This window comes from Salarias fasciatus, chromosome 5, assembly GCF_902148845.1.
Source record: "Salarias fasciatus chromosome 5, fSalaFa1.1, whole genome shotgun sequence".
Taxonomy (NCBI): domain Eukaryota; kingdom Metazoa; phylum Chordata; class Actinopteri; order Blenniiformes; family Blenniidae; genus Salarias; species Salarias fasciatus.
In genome coordinates this window covers 6,120,794-6,134,435 of record NC_043749.1, presented here as the reverse complement: position 1 = coordinate 6,134,435, position 13,642 = coordinate 6,120,794, and the positions used below count along the sequence as shown (strand labels likewise).

Genomic DNA, 13,642 nt, shown 5'->3' with positions numbered 1-13,642 from the left:
AAAACTGGACGGAGGGAGGTGCGTTTACCCTCTTTAACACATTTAATGCAGATTTTTTTTTTTTTTTTGGGGGGGGGGGGGGTGAAGGATGAGGAGAGCAGGGGTGAGAGGCACCAAGGAAAATCACAGAAAGTCAATCAGAAGGGAGGCTGTCAGTGATTTCCCAAAAAATAAATAAAAATCAGATCTGACTGTACTTGAAAATTAGCAAAAGCACCATCAGTGAATCCAGTTCAGAAAACTTTTATTTAACACACATGATCAATTATTTCCTACAGTCAATCAGTCAATAACTAAATGAACATGTGGGCAGGTAACAGTTATGGCGTCGCCACATTAGTCCTGTTCATATTGGCCAATAGTCTCCTATAACACATATTCCTGCTTTATTACTTCACTATGTGTTAACCTCTCAGAAATACCTATATGTCAAGCCCAATTAAGAATCAATGGATGTTAACCCTTCAGCGTGCTGCGGGAGTCAGACTCCTCTCATCACCTGCAGCAGGTCTCCTCCAGGCTCACCGGAGACCCGGAAGACGGGCTGCTGCTGGCTGACGTGCCATTACGTTGCTGTGCGCCTCTGGAGAGCCAAAGAAGTTTTTTTTTTTCTTTTTTTTTTTTTTCTCTCATATTCACAGCGGTTTGGGTACAGAGAGAGAGAGGAGGGAGCTGCAGAGCGCAGACACGCCGCGCTCCCCGCCGCGTGACGACACGCTGCACGCAGCAGCGGCTTCACTGCAGGCCACCGCGCGCTCGTGCTGCTGCTGCTGTTGTTGTTGTTCTTGTTGTTGTTATTGTTCCGTGCGGTCTCCACGGTACCTTTTAGAACGCTTTCCTGCGTCGGCCGGTCGTTTCTGCGCAGCGCGTTTGTGAGAGAACAGCGCTGAATGTGATGGATGCACTTTTTCCTGCGGTTTGCCTGAAAGACAGAACGCGTCGCTGAGGAATGTAAGTGGATTCAACTCACTTTCAGACCTGTTTTAATATCTAAAATACTGTCTGGAATTGGTGTCTATTGTAGGAAACACCCCCGCCTGCAGGTCAGCGCCTATAATAATAATAATAATAATAATAATAATAATAATAATAATAATAATAATATAATCAAGTTCTCATCAGGCGTTTTTATTATTTTTAATAAATGAAGACGAATTTGTATAGCACCGTTTGATCTCGAGTTGTGGGACTAAATTAGTTTTTCCTCCCTTTATGTGCGATTCTATTTTCATCTTATTGATAATCTTTCTAAACTATATTAATTGTAAATTCACCAGCATGGTCTTTGGCCTGTGTTATCCTGCATTATTTTATGCCTTTTCTTGGTAGTTTTTACTTAAAGCATGATCACACTATTTATTTTTAAGGTCGAGCGATGATCTGAACGAATCAGGTGTCTATCTCCAAACTTATTATGCATGTTTTTTTTTTTAAATTAACTAATCCATGCAGTCCTATAAACCCTATCCATAATCGATGTGAATGTTTGCAGCCTCGTGCTGCCGTCAGCAAGGTGCTCCAACTCCTGGAATAAAGATTCCTCGATCACGCTTTAGTGTCTCATCAGCGTTTTATTAGTGACGACAAAAGTATTCAATTGTCACGCTCTGAAACGCCTAATGACTCCAGCAAGCCTCTTTCATCAGCAGAAAGAGCAATCACATCCCTACAATGGTGGGGCAGAGGCAGGAGGCAGGGCAGGGGCGGGCTGGGGGTCTCCACAGGCACGCGGACCCCCCCCCCCCCCCCCCCCTTACCTGTGTGTTGCTGCTTTGTGTGCATGACATGATCCAAATAGCAGGAAGTGTGTGTGGCTCTGAGATGAGTCTGTCTGCACACACAGCTCTGTAATTAAAGGGAGTGAAAGTTTCTTTTTATTAAACTTAATTCATTTGTAGGCTTTACAGCTAACACAGTAATTATATTTGTGTCCTGCAGAGCGTTTTGTCTGATATTTGGAGCTTCAACAAGAGGTCAGGCTCGTCCATGTGCTGTGTGTCCTTTTTGGAAATGTTATTATTTTGTGCACAAGCTCCTGGAGCTGCTCACACTGCAGTTATATGGTCTTGTGTCTATAAAGCCCCCCAGTGCCCCCCCAGTGCCCTGGCTCGATCTAATTAGCCATGAGTAAAGGGGACAATAATGCTTCAGCTGGTTTGTGTCATTCTCTTCTCTCTGCCTCTGCTTATCTTCACAAGCCCCACTGTGGCTCTTCACACACACACACACACACACACACACACACACACACACACACACACACACACACACACACACACACACACGCACACACACCTCCTCTCCTTTCCAAAACACACAGAGACCAGACACACTCCCACACCTCCACTCTGGATAATGATGGATGACCGTGCCCAAAGGGAACAAACAGGTAGATAAAGCCAATCCCATTTAATAACAGCATGGATCGGAATGATAATCTTGTTGTTCATTAGCCACTGTGGCTGCACAGCGATACAGTTGTTGCACACAGTTCTCACCCAGCTCAGGAGGTGCAGTGTGGAGGATAGTGCTCTCCACCAGCATCCCTTGGTGAAACAATACTGCTGTGTCCTTGAGAAAGAGAGAGAAAGCAACAGCAGCACCCCCCCCCCCCCTCCTCCTCCTCCTCACCAACACTTCGTTACCCTCTCCCATCTTTTGTTCCAGCACAGATACAAATGGGATTAATGGAGGTATAAATTACAGAAGGCTAAATCCTGCTGAGTAATCCATTTGCCAAACATGCAAACAACAATGGGCCATGCTGCAGCAAGGTATCCTGATCCCGGCCTGTGGTTACCTCAGCCAGGACGCAGCATGCTGACCACTACAGTGACATGTTACAGTTGTGTGCACACAAAAAAAAGAAGAAGATGAAGAAGAAGTGGCCTTTCACCACAGCCCAGGAGATCAAGCGCATCAGTGGTCAGCCAGTGAGGCTCAGACAGAGGGAGGCCTTGTTGTTTCAGGTTCAAACATGAGTGACACAAATTATTCTACAGCACTAAATTACTTGTAATTGCTGTATTGTTGATGATTGATTGGTGCAAATCATAAAAAGGCATTTGTTAAAGGAGCATAAATAAGCAGATGAAGGTGAAGCCTGTCCAGGAGGGACTTCTTCCTCTGGAATGTCAGATATTGGAGTCGCTCAGTCCTCTGCTGCCACACATGCACTAATTTGTTGATTTTAGGAGTTGACAAGCTCAAAGGGCTGAGCTCATCAGCTCGCTGCCTCTGGCTACCTGCCACTGATTTAATGACCGATGACTGACACGCACACGCGCGCACACATTTACGCAACATAAAATTGGAATATGATTCTCACCGTGACGGCCGCGCGCCATGCCATCAGCGATATGAGGGGGTCCTTCACCTGGAGCACGTGCACAGGTATCAGAGGCCTCACGTGACGCTCCATGGAAACCGGCCCCGACCCCCCCCCCCCCCCCCTCCTCCCTGTGACGTCAAAGACCGGCGTCGGCGGGGCGGTGGGCTCCAGGCTCCGCGCGCCCTCCAATTACTGCCTGTCAATCACACGAGGACACAAGCAACCAGAGGGGTCCTGCTAAGGCACGAGCACGAAAATAAACTTCTTTTCATTTTTTTTTTTTTTTTACACAAATACAGTCATCAAGACCCAAATCAACACAGAACAAAATTTAATAATAATTCATTATATCCCTTATTCGTTATTATCTACTGTTTGTAATAGTTTACAGGTAAACGTTTGCAGCTCCAGGTGAGGCCTTGCGCCTCCACCCCCTTCAAAAAAACAAAACAAAAATCCCAACAGCAATGTTTTCACAAGAGGAATGCTTCTTACTAATTAAAGACAATTAGGCGCTCCAGACAATGGAGGTAATTCGGGGCTCATAAAGTGGCTCCTCCTCTGTTGGTTTTAGAGCTGCTGCTGTTGTCGCTGTTTATTTACATAACAACACACTGCGAAAACACACACTTACAAATTATTATGGAAGGTCCGGGGCTCCATCAACTGCTTTAATTGTTTAAGAAACGCTTTGAAACGACGAGCGAGTTGCATAAACGTCCCTCAAAATATTAATAAAGTTGGTATTATTTTCAGATGGCTGCAAGATTGTGAGAGGGACTTAGTGTGTAATTATTTTTTTTTAATCATTCCGTAAGCCACATAGTGTGCAGACTGGATCTCCCTCCATGTTAGATGTCTTTCTTTGGGTTTATAACTGCCGTTAAAAAAGCAGATTATCACAGGCCGATTGCTCATTCCGTTTGAGCTTCATGAGAGAGAAAGACCCCCGAGAAATTACCCCGCTGATTGATAAGTCTTTCAGTCTTTTCGGTGCAGGGAAATGAAAATTGAAAGAAGGGAGAGCAGGGATGCAGAGAGCCAATTGTGTCAGGGCCGGCTCTGATTGGCCCCGGACCGACGCCCCGCCCCACGTGGCTTGATATGGGAATTTACTGGCGCCGGCTGCAGCAGTCTGCGCCACATCTCATTAATGAGCCTGAGCACTGAACGGATCAAGAGGTTTACACATCCGAGCAGTATTTTTGCGGTCAGCTGATCAACACTGCAACAGGTATCCACGGGAAAACGTTTCCGTTTCTGTCTTTACGCACGGCCCGGACTGCGCTGCGCCGACATGGAGACGCGTCTGCGTTGTTTTGAGCTCGCCGCCTTAATCCGCAGGGACTGCAAGTTTGTGCAAAGTTTACCTCACGTGTCATCTGCTATAATTAGATAAAAACGTAAAGGATGTTTGTTATTTGCAGGCGAGGGGAGTGGAGCGACCGCGACGGTGATGAACTAACCTTCTGTTTTCGTCTCTTTGCAGGTATCACTGAGCAGAAAGAAGACCGGGTTATTCCAGGATTCTATTTCTGAAAATAAATAAACACACGCGAGGCTTTTTTTTTTCCAGTTCGGGAACTACACTGTTAGGACTGATCTGTGATTTGGAAGCCAAAGAAGAAAGAAACAAAAAAAAAGAAAGAAAGAAAGAAAGCGCCGAGCAGGAGGGGCAGAAGGAGGCTCAGCCATGGAGGTCGCAGCGGCAGACCAGTCTCGGTGGATGGCGCACCATCATGCTGTGCTCAACGGCCAGCACCCGGACTCTCACCACCACAGTCTCAGCCACAACTACATGGAGCCCATGGCGCCTCTGCTGCCCCAGGACGAAGTTGATATGTTTCTCAACCACTTGGACTCTCAGGGGAACCCATACTACACAAACTCCCGGGCAAGGGTCACGTACAGCCAAGCACACGGTAAGACGTGCTCCACTTTATTATGAGAGTGTGTATTAGTCTGAGGAGAGCGAGAAAACACACCAAAACCTGAAAAATAAAATCTGTAATACAATCTGTACTATTTAAAAAAAATACATGAATATAATCATTTATATCTGTGTAATTGTTCAATTGTGTATTTTTTAATTATATATATAAAACACAAGCCATCCTTATAATTAAAGCAGCAGGCCTTCGGCTTAAACTTTCAAAAGTCCCCTCTGACTTTTCTGCGCCGATTCATAAACATTAAAGGAATTTCTAGCAAATGACAGCGAGAGGAAAGGGAAGTATGTCACTTAACCCCTCTCTGGTGGGGCAGGGGTTTCTGGAGGGAGAGAGAGCCACTTCCCGGATATAAAATAAAAACCGCAAATTTACTAATAACCATCTGTAGTCCGACAGTCGCTGCGGATGAAAAGATACTGCCGGACCAGGTCACTTTTCTCGGGTTTTTTCGATAGGACTATTTTCACTTTTTATGTCCTGTGGCAGAAGTGCGAGACGAATTAAAAGGAAAGTAGCTCAGTTAATATTCTGCCATGGTTTAGATTTGATCATTTTAATAACAGTATTTAGCTTTAATCTGGAACTAAATGTGGGATTTGAGTAATTCCGAGAATTTCACAGGTGAGATCTTTTTGCTTTGAAATGTAACGGAGACTAGAATACAGATTAAACCGCTCTGTGGATTTCAGCTCGCCTCACGGGGAACCAGGTCTGCCGACCACACCTCATCCACAGCCCGGGAATCCCCTGGCTGGACCCCGGGAAGGCAGCCCTGTCCGCCGCGCACCACCACAACGCCTGGGCGGTCAGCCACTTCAGCAAGCCCGGCCTGCACCCCGCCGGCTCCGGCTACCCGTGCAGCAGCAGCACCGGCACGGCCCCGGTGTCCTCCCTCACCCCGGCGTCGCACTCCAGCCCGCACCTCTACAGCTTCCCCCCGACCCCTCCGAAGGACGTGTCCCCGGACCCGGGCCCCACCTCCCCGACCTCCACCTCCACCAGGATGGACGAGAAGGAGTCCATCAAGTACCAGGTGCCGCTGGCGGACGGCATGAAGATGGAGAGCTGCAGCCCGCTGCGCGGCGGCCTGGCCTCCATGAACGGCCAGGCCGCGGCCACGCACCACCCCATCCCCACCTACCCGGCCTACTCCCTGCCCACGCCGCACGAGTACAGCGGCAGCCTGTTCCACCCGGGCAGCCTGCTCGGAGGGTCCTCCTCCAGCTTCACGCCCAAATGCAAGAGCAAAGCCAGGTCGAGCTCAGGTGAGTCTCAGATCGAAGCGATAAAGCCTAATTAAATGGTTTCGGATAATCCAGCTGGCACATGAAGCCACGCGCGCTATAGATTACCGAATCAATCATTGGCACATAAATGTTTCATTTGTCAGCAGTTAACTGTGTTTTCAGACAGTGTAAACACGGCACATTGGAAGCCTTGCTTTTTTTTAATTATTATTATTATACTTATTTTCAGGATTTGTATTTTATTTTTGAGAAAACAACTTGTCTCAGGAAAACAATTAATTTGAATTTAAAACCGGACACCTCCTGGCAGCTCTTATCTTCTCATCTCATGCATGGCCACTTAGGATTAAACCCGCTTCACCCGAAAGGGAATTCACCTTAAAAGAAAGCAATTCAAGGGGGGATTTTTTTCATCGAAAGTTAACAGTAGTTTATTACTCATATCGTTGCGGGTATATATTTTTAGTGTTAGAGCTGTTTGCTTGGGCTGGTTCCTCCAGGTGAGGCTCTGGAAGCGCCTTCGTGCCACAGACCTGTTTTTTTCTGTCTTTCTTTTTTTTTTTTCAAACGTGGCCTTTATTGCACTTAAAAAACTCGGGAGTCACGACGCCCTGGCTCCTGCCATATCCTGTATACCTCCGAGTGAACAAATCACGACCTCCCCCTCCGCCCAGCCTCCCCACAGCACTAACAAAGCACAGGCGACAGAGTCCTGCTGTTTGTGTTTTTAAGCGTGGCCTTGGCTCAGCTCGCGCACATCAAGTCCGCAGCAGATCTGCTTCTCTCTGAAGATGAGAGTGCATTTTTTGTTTTTGTTTTTTTTTTTTTGAGAGAGAGAAGTGCATTGAGTAGTTCATACTAAAAATGCATGTAATTTCCTTTTTGCTGAAACCTCAGAAGGTCAGTTTGTTTTAAAGCAGCGTGTTTTCTGACTGTCTGGTTCAGAAACACTCTGCATATGCTGGGAAGTAATATTTAAGGGGGGGTATTTAGACTTTGTGGTGCAGTCTAATGGGCAGACGACTGAAAAAACAACCCAGTCTGGTAATGAGTCTGTAATTTCCCTGCATTGTTCCAGCTGCACTGCTTAAAATTAATGGAGAAAAAAAAAGTAACAAGAGCACAGGCTGTTAACAAGTCACACAAAGTGTAGATGTGTAATTATCAATGTTGTCATCCAGTGTACCTGAGCTTTTTAGCACACCCGGGGAATGCTCGCTGCCTGATAATCTGAGTGAATAAGAGCTGCTGAGGCAGAGAAATGTTACACTGTGACATTTAAACCAAGCTGGCCAGACTGAATCAGGAACACAAACATATCTGCCACGACATTAAAAAGCCTCTTATCTGTCAAAGTCCATGTCCAGTGCCAGTAATGGTGATTGACTGTTGTACAAAATGCCACAATGACATTTCATCTGTCACCGCATATACCTTACAGTGCTGGTGCTTCCTGCTGAACTCGCCCCAAACTGGAACCCCCCCCCCCCCTCCTCCCCTCCCAGGCTCGAACCTCCCCCGTTTTCTCTCGGCTTCAACACAAAACATTGCACAAGACAGAACCAGTTACTCTTCGCTTGATGAATATTTAAAGCGTTAATGAGCCCGTTTCGGTGTGGTTGCAGAAACTTACGAAACACTTAAGAGGAAGAGAAGGGAGGTACAAAATGCTCCGAGACGCATTTCAAAAGAAACATAGTGTTTTACTCAGGTCAGATTCCATTGTGGAGCGAGGGTGGGACTCTGGGTGTCGCTGGCATTATAACAGGAATAATGACATGATGCTCTAGGGAGAGACGGATACTTGAATCAAATGAATTGGTCGGTTTAGAGGCAGGCTGTTTGAAGTCACTCATACCTGTAGGGAGAGAATAGTGTGTGGGAATAAATGTATCTTAAAAAAAAAATGGTTTTCACACAAAATTAATTTACCCAGGAAAGCCAGGAGGAACACACATACCAGCGGAATGATGGAGGACTGGATGGCGTTTTGGGGTTCATATTTGCGGCCAACTGGCAGGCCAGCTTTTCATCAAAGGGTGCAACGCTGTCCGGCACATTTAATACCAGCCACACACACTTATGTTTCCTCTCATGGGTACCCACCGGGCTGCTGAATAATGTAGGTCTAATTTGATGGTGTGTCTCTTTCTTCTTGTTGGACACCTCTGGACATGTTCTGGCTGTCTCTGGCCTCCCCGCTCTGGATCGGCTTACATGGAGGTGTCTGTGTCCACGACAGCCGTGCACACTCGGCACACCTGCGTGTTGATATGGACATCTCCACCATCGTGTGGCAGATTTTGACCTCGTATTACAGGGCCATCTGGGGTCCCTCTGCGCCGCACCGCTCTGGACAGCTGCTGCTGTGTGTTGCCTCTGGCGGAGGGTGAATTTTTTAATTATATAAATTTTGTTCTTGTCTCCTCCTCTTGAACTATATGCAGAGGGCCGTGAGTGCGTGAACTGCGGTGCCACCTCCACCCCTCTGTGGCGGCGGGATGGTACCGGCCACTACCTGTGCAACGCCTGCGGACTGTACCACAAGATGAACGGCCAGAACCGACCGCTCATAAAGCCCAAACGCAGACTGGTGAGTCTTTCTCTTTCGCTCCATCTCTTTGCTGTGAAAGAGGGCACCCAAATATGAGCACAAAGCAGATGCCGGCTGCACAATTCCAGGAAAGTTATATTTTCCCTATGATCTTCCTGGAATTGTTTGTCCCTCTCACCCCCCGCTGATCCGCCTTCATGGCCTGTTACAATACTGCTACTATTGCCATTGTTCCCGCTATCATTATTGCTGGTACTTCTGATACTGTTACTGATACCAATGCCCATGCTGCTTTAGTTAACACCATGCTGGAGTAAATGAACAGCAGTGAGGGCATGTAGCATTCCTGGGGTAGATGCACCCTGGCCTCTGACATAGGTGAAGCCCTGCTGTTATGTAAGAGGATTTTTTTTTTAATTTGTATCTTATTTAATATCTATCTATCTATCTATCTATCTATCTATCTATCTATCTATCTATCTATCTATCGATTTATCGATCTATCTAGATATCCAGCTATCTGAACAATATATCAGTGTATGGAACATTTTAAAATCCATGTTATCTATTTTAAGATTACATTTTATAACACTTACTACATACACTGCATTTTTTTAGTTTTACTGTAATTGTATAACAAAAAAAATCACCTCTAACAATAATGCTGACAATAAAAAACTAATTATTAAGAGGGTGTATAAATGATGTCATTTAAGATTTTAAAATAGATTTAAAAAATGAAAATAAATCCATATTTTTATGACCTTTACACTTAATAATAAAAAAAAGTGTGTTTTTTTTCCCCCATTGTGATTCAAATGCTGACTCAATGTTTTTCTTTTAAACATTGGCTTTTAATTAATAGACAACAAATTGGCTGGAATCAGACACTCTGGTGTATTTTTATTTTTCGTATTCAGAAGCACCTCTCCTCACTTTATAAACATGTATATTTCGTGACCACGTCGCGGCTCCTCCTGAAAAGTCCATTCGATTTTCCACTGGCTCGGCCCATGCGCCTGTAGCTTTTGCATTTTCAGCTCAAGTGTTTTTCAGAGTTGTGTTCAAAGGGGCATCCAGTTGTTTCCTATCCGGATATCTGGCCGGCCCAGATAAGGAAGTCAGGCTCCCGGCTGTTTCCGCCTTCAACCAGCGCGCTGCATTCTCTATGGCCGGCCTGACATATACTGTAAAGAGATTATCACAACACTGGAGGAGCCGCTTATGTGTGAAGAGACGGAGCGTGAGGGGCGGGGATTGGAAAATAAATGGATTTATGTTCTTCTCTTGTTTGTCATTGTCGGTGGGCAGCGGTACACTCGTAATTCGCGGCCGCTTTGTATTAGAAAAATATAGGTTGGTGCGCGTTTCGCTGTGCGTAAAAGGCGTTCTCCGGGTCAGCAGCAGCAACGACTTCACCTGAAGCTAATTCAAAGAAAGGGTTAAGAAAACATGGTGGTTGTTGCTTGAAAAGCAAAAGAACCCTCGGGTTCCGGGATGTAAAGCTAATGTTTCTTATCATGTGTGAAGAATTGATCTGCAATGGGGCAGCAGCGCGTTGTGAGGCGGGACAGCGGCTCTCACACGACTTGTTTACGCACACTTCCTCCCAAATAGGGTTAAAAAAAAAATTAAACAAGTCCCTGACTCCAACACATTGATAACAACGTAATATCTTAAATATGACATGAAACAATTACCGCGTGAAGAATCTGCCGACTGCATAATTTGATGAAAAAAGGCGCAATTGTTTATATCGAGGAGTGATGTATTTTTTTTGTTTTTCAGCTGAAATTTTTTTTCCTATCTCGCTGATTTCGTTTGGCACGTGCATTTGGGTGTTGAACTGTATTTACGGTGCAGCTCACCTGCGCTGCAGCCGGGTGCAGGGACTCGTGGCTCACGCGGCATGTCTGCTCTGCTCCCCTCCAGTCCGCCGCGCGACGCGCAGGCACCTGCTGTGCGAACTGCCAGACCACCACCACCACCCTGTGGAGGCGCAACGGGAACGGGGACCCGGTGTGCAACGCCTGCGGCCTGTACTTCAAACTGCACAATGTAAGTGGCTGTAAAAAGAAAAGAAAAAGCGAGGCGCACGGCGCCGCGGGAGGGGGGGAGGGGGGGCTGCAGGTCCTTAAGTGGCTAAGTGGGCGGACAGCTAGTATCGATTTAGGAGGAGAGAAACTGAAAGTGTGGTGGCAAAGCCTGCTCACCCTGTCGAGCAGAACCCACCGGTCGTCTTTTTTTTATTAATCCATCGTCGTCTGAATGGGGGGCGGGTCTCCCCGGAGAGGCCGCGGGGGTGGGACTGTCATTCAGTGTAACGGCGTCCGTTACACTGATGAGGATTTGTCTGAGGCTGCTCCTTTCAGGCCCAGCCGGGTCCTCATCCCCATGTATTCATACTGACCAGGACGGTTCAGTTTGCCTCAGACAATTAGACAAAAGCTAAAAAACGCCCCTGACTCGCTGGATAATGGAGCTATGTATGCAAAACAGCTGCTCATTATTTATAGCGTGTATTTCACACTGGGGCAACCCATAACAGCTTACTGGGCGACCATGAAGGAAATGCATGTAGCCTATAATTGACAGTGTGCTATGCAACGTATTCCTGGAGATTGGTTTAAAACTATGAGCCAGAGCTGGAACAAACAGCAACACTGAATCAGCTGTTCACACTGTCAGTGCAGCTTTTGTGCTTGGCGCCTTGAGCTAATGTGCTGCTCTCCGCAGGTCAACAGACCCTTGACCATGAAGAAGGAAGGCATCCAGACACGCAACCGCAAGATGTCCAGCAAGTCCAAGAGGAACAAGCGGGTAGGGGACGGCTTCGACGAGCTCTCCAAATGCATGCAGGACAAGGCCTCTCCTTTCGGCTCGCCTGGCCTCACCAGCCACATGACCCACATGGGTCACCTGCCCCCCTTCAGCCACTCGGGACACATGCTGCCTACTCCCACGCCCATTCACCCGTCGTTCGGCCACCCCCACCACTCGAATCGCTCGCCGGTCTGGGCCGAACCCCACTGAGGTCGCTGCGGACCCAGAAGCCCTTCGCCTGGAGGAGCCACGGCGTCGCCACAAACACTAAATGGCCTCCGCGTCACGCCGGGAGCCGAGCAGACGAGCGCTGTGTACAGTGGTTGGAGGGGAGGAACTGTCAGTTGGACTTATTGGCTGAACGTCGCGTCACTCCTGACTTCACTGATGGGCCGCCGCGGAGAGCAGGACTCTAGTGGACTCTGTGAAGAGCTGATGTGACGGGGGGTTTGTTAGCCTCCCCCCCCCGGGTGACCGGGGCCAGCACCAACGGTGTGAATGGAGATGCTTGTCATTCTTTTTGCTTATTTTTACTAAGTCACTTTGGTACCCACCTCTTCTTGACCCCGTAACAGGAAACTCACGAGAGGTCTTAAAAAGAAACGCTGTTTTCACCTCACCACCGTCGCATTATACACTGAGATACACACACACACACACACACACACACACACACACACACACACACACACACACACACACACACACACACACACACACACACACACACCCCCTGTCCATCCCCGGGCCGTTCTGGACAGGCAGACAGACAGACTCCTCGGTGCTGGGGGTCCTGAAGACGGGCTGAACTCAGACCAGCGACCAGAAACCTCTGATTCAGTCCCTCAAACCTGCTTTGCTCCACATGCTGGACCGTACTCCACCACAACCTGTGCTCACCTGTTTTTGATATCGGAGTTTTATGAAAAATAACACACACACACACATACATACACACACATACACACACACAAAGACAGTAAATAGAGTGTTTATAAATGCTTAATTGCTATTGTTGTTATATTTGATGTTATAATTATTGCTACGATAATTTATTTTCACTCTTTAAGCTTTCGTCAAAACACACACGGAAACGTATGATTTCAATTTCATGGTTATTATGTAAAGAAAACACTGACGTGTCTTAGATGAAAAGTCCCTGAGCTGTACGTTTTTATCATTTTTCCATCCCACAAAGAAAAGGAAATAAAAGTTTAATACTGATGTAAAGGCTGTCTCTATCGTTCATGTATACTGTACAAAACCACAGTTTATATCTATCAAATAACAAACAGAAAAAAGGCTAATAAATGTTTATTTTGACCTCCTTTTTGCTGTAAAGTTGTCCAATGTACCTAAAACTATTTTTGGCGACAGTTTTCATGTAGCAGGACTGCTTGTTCTCGTTTTTTTTGTCGCAGGCATTAGTCCTTCCCGGTTGTCTGATATAGCTGCGGCTATAATTTGTAAGCCTAAATGATGAAAAGGAGCTGAAATGTTTAAATTATCGGCCATGTTTGCAGAGGCATACATGCGCAAAGAATTAGGCTGAACTTCCCTTTTTAATGAAGAGTCCTTGATTATTAGAATCATAAGCGATATCAGATGTATCAAGGGAAGCTCTGTGATCCCTTAAGCGTGGTAATGCTTTGGTCAGGCTCCTCCTCTATCTGTGATGCCGCGTTGTTAAGAGAAGGCCTCTTTGTGGAGCGAAGGCCCGAGGCTGGACCATTGT

At 46.7% G+C, this 13,642-nt stretch overlaps 1 protein-coding gene across 3 annotated transcripts; it reads left to right on the top strand.

The window, feature by feature from the left end:
- Positions 1-671: 671 nt before the first annotated feature.
- gata2a (GATA binding protein 2a) lies at positions 672-12,837 on the top strand. 3 transcript variants are annotated; one of them, XM_030091759.1, is made up of 6 exons: positions 672-951; positions 4,821-5,253; positions 5,973-6,548; positions 8,966-9,123; positions 11,017-11,142; positions 11,821-12,837. In XM_030091759.1, exons 2-6 carry the CDS (start codon positions 5,025-5,027, stop codon positions 12,115-12,117), a joined length of 1,386 nt encoding a protein of 461 aa, XP_029947619.1. In that variant the 5' UTR covers positions 672-951; positions 4,821-5,024; the 3' UTR covers positions 12,118-12,837. The 3 variants fall into 3 exon arrangements, with proteins under 3 accessions (XP_029947619.1, XP_029947620.1, XP_029947617.1); XM_030091760.1 differs by lacking the exon at positions 672-951 and adding an exon at positions 4,447-4,565 and having other exon boundaries at positions 8,978-9,123; XM_030091757.1 differs by lacking the exon at positions 672-951 and adding an exon at positions 4,447-4,565.
- The last annotated feature ends 805 nt before the right edge of the window (positions 12,838-13,642 follow it).

What these genes read in the sequence shown, in the direction of transcription:
- gata2a (XM_030091759.1), top strand. Translation starts at nt 5,025, where the DNA reads ATGGAGGTCGCAGCGGCAGACCAGTCTCGGTGGATGGCGCACCATCAT. An exon ending in CACGTACAGCCAAGCACACG is followed by an intron (nt 5,254 to 5,972) that starts GTAAGACGTGCT and finishes TGTGGATTTCAG; the next exon opens with CTCGCCTCACGGGGAACCAG. An exon ending in CAAAGCCAGGTCGAGCTCAG is followed by an intron (nt 6,549 to 8,965) that starts GTGAGTCTCAGA and finishes CTCCTCCTCTTG; the next exon opens with AACTATATGCAGAGGGCCGT.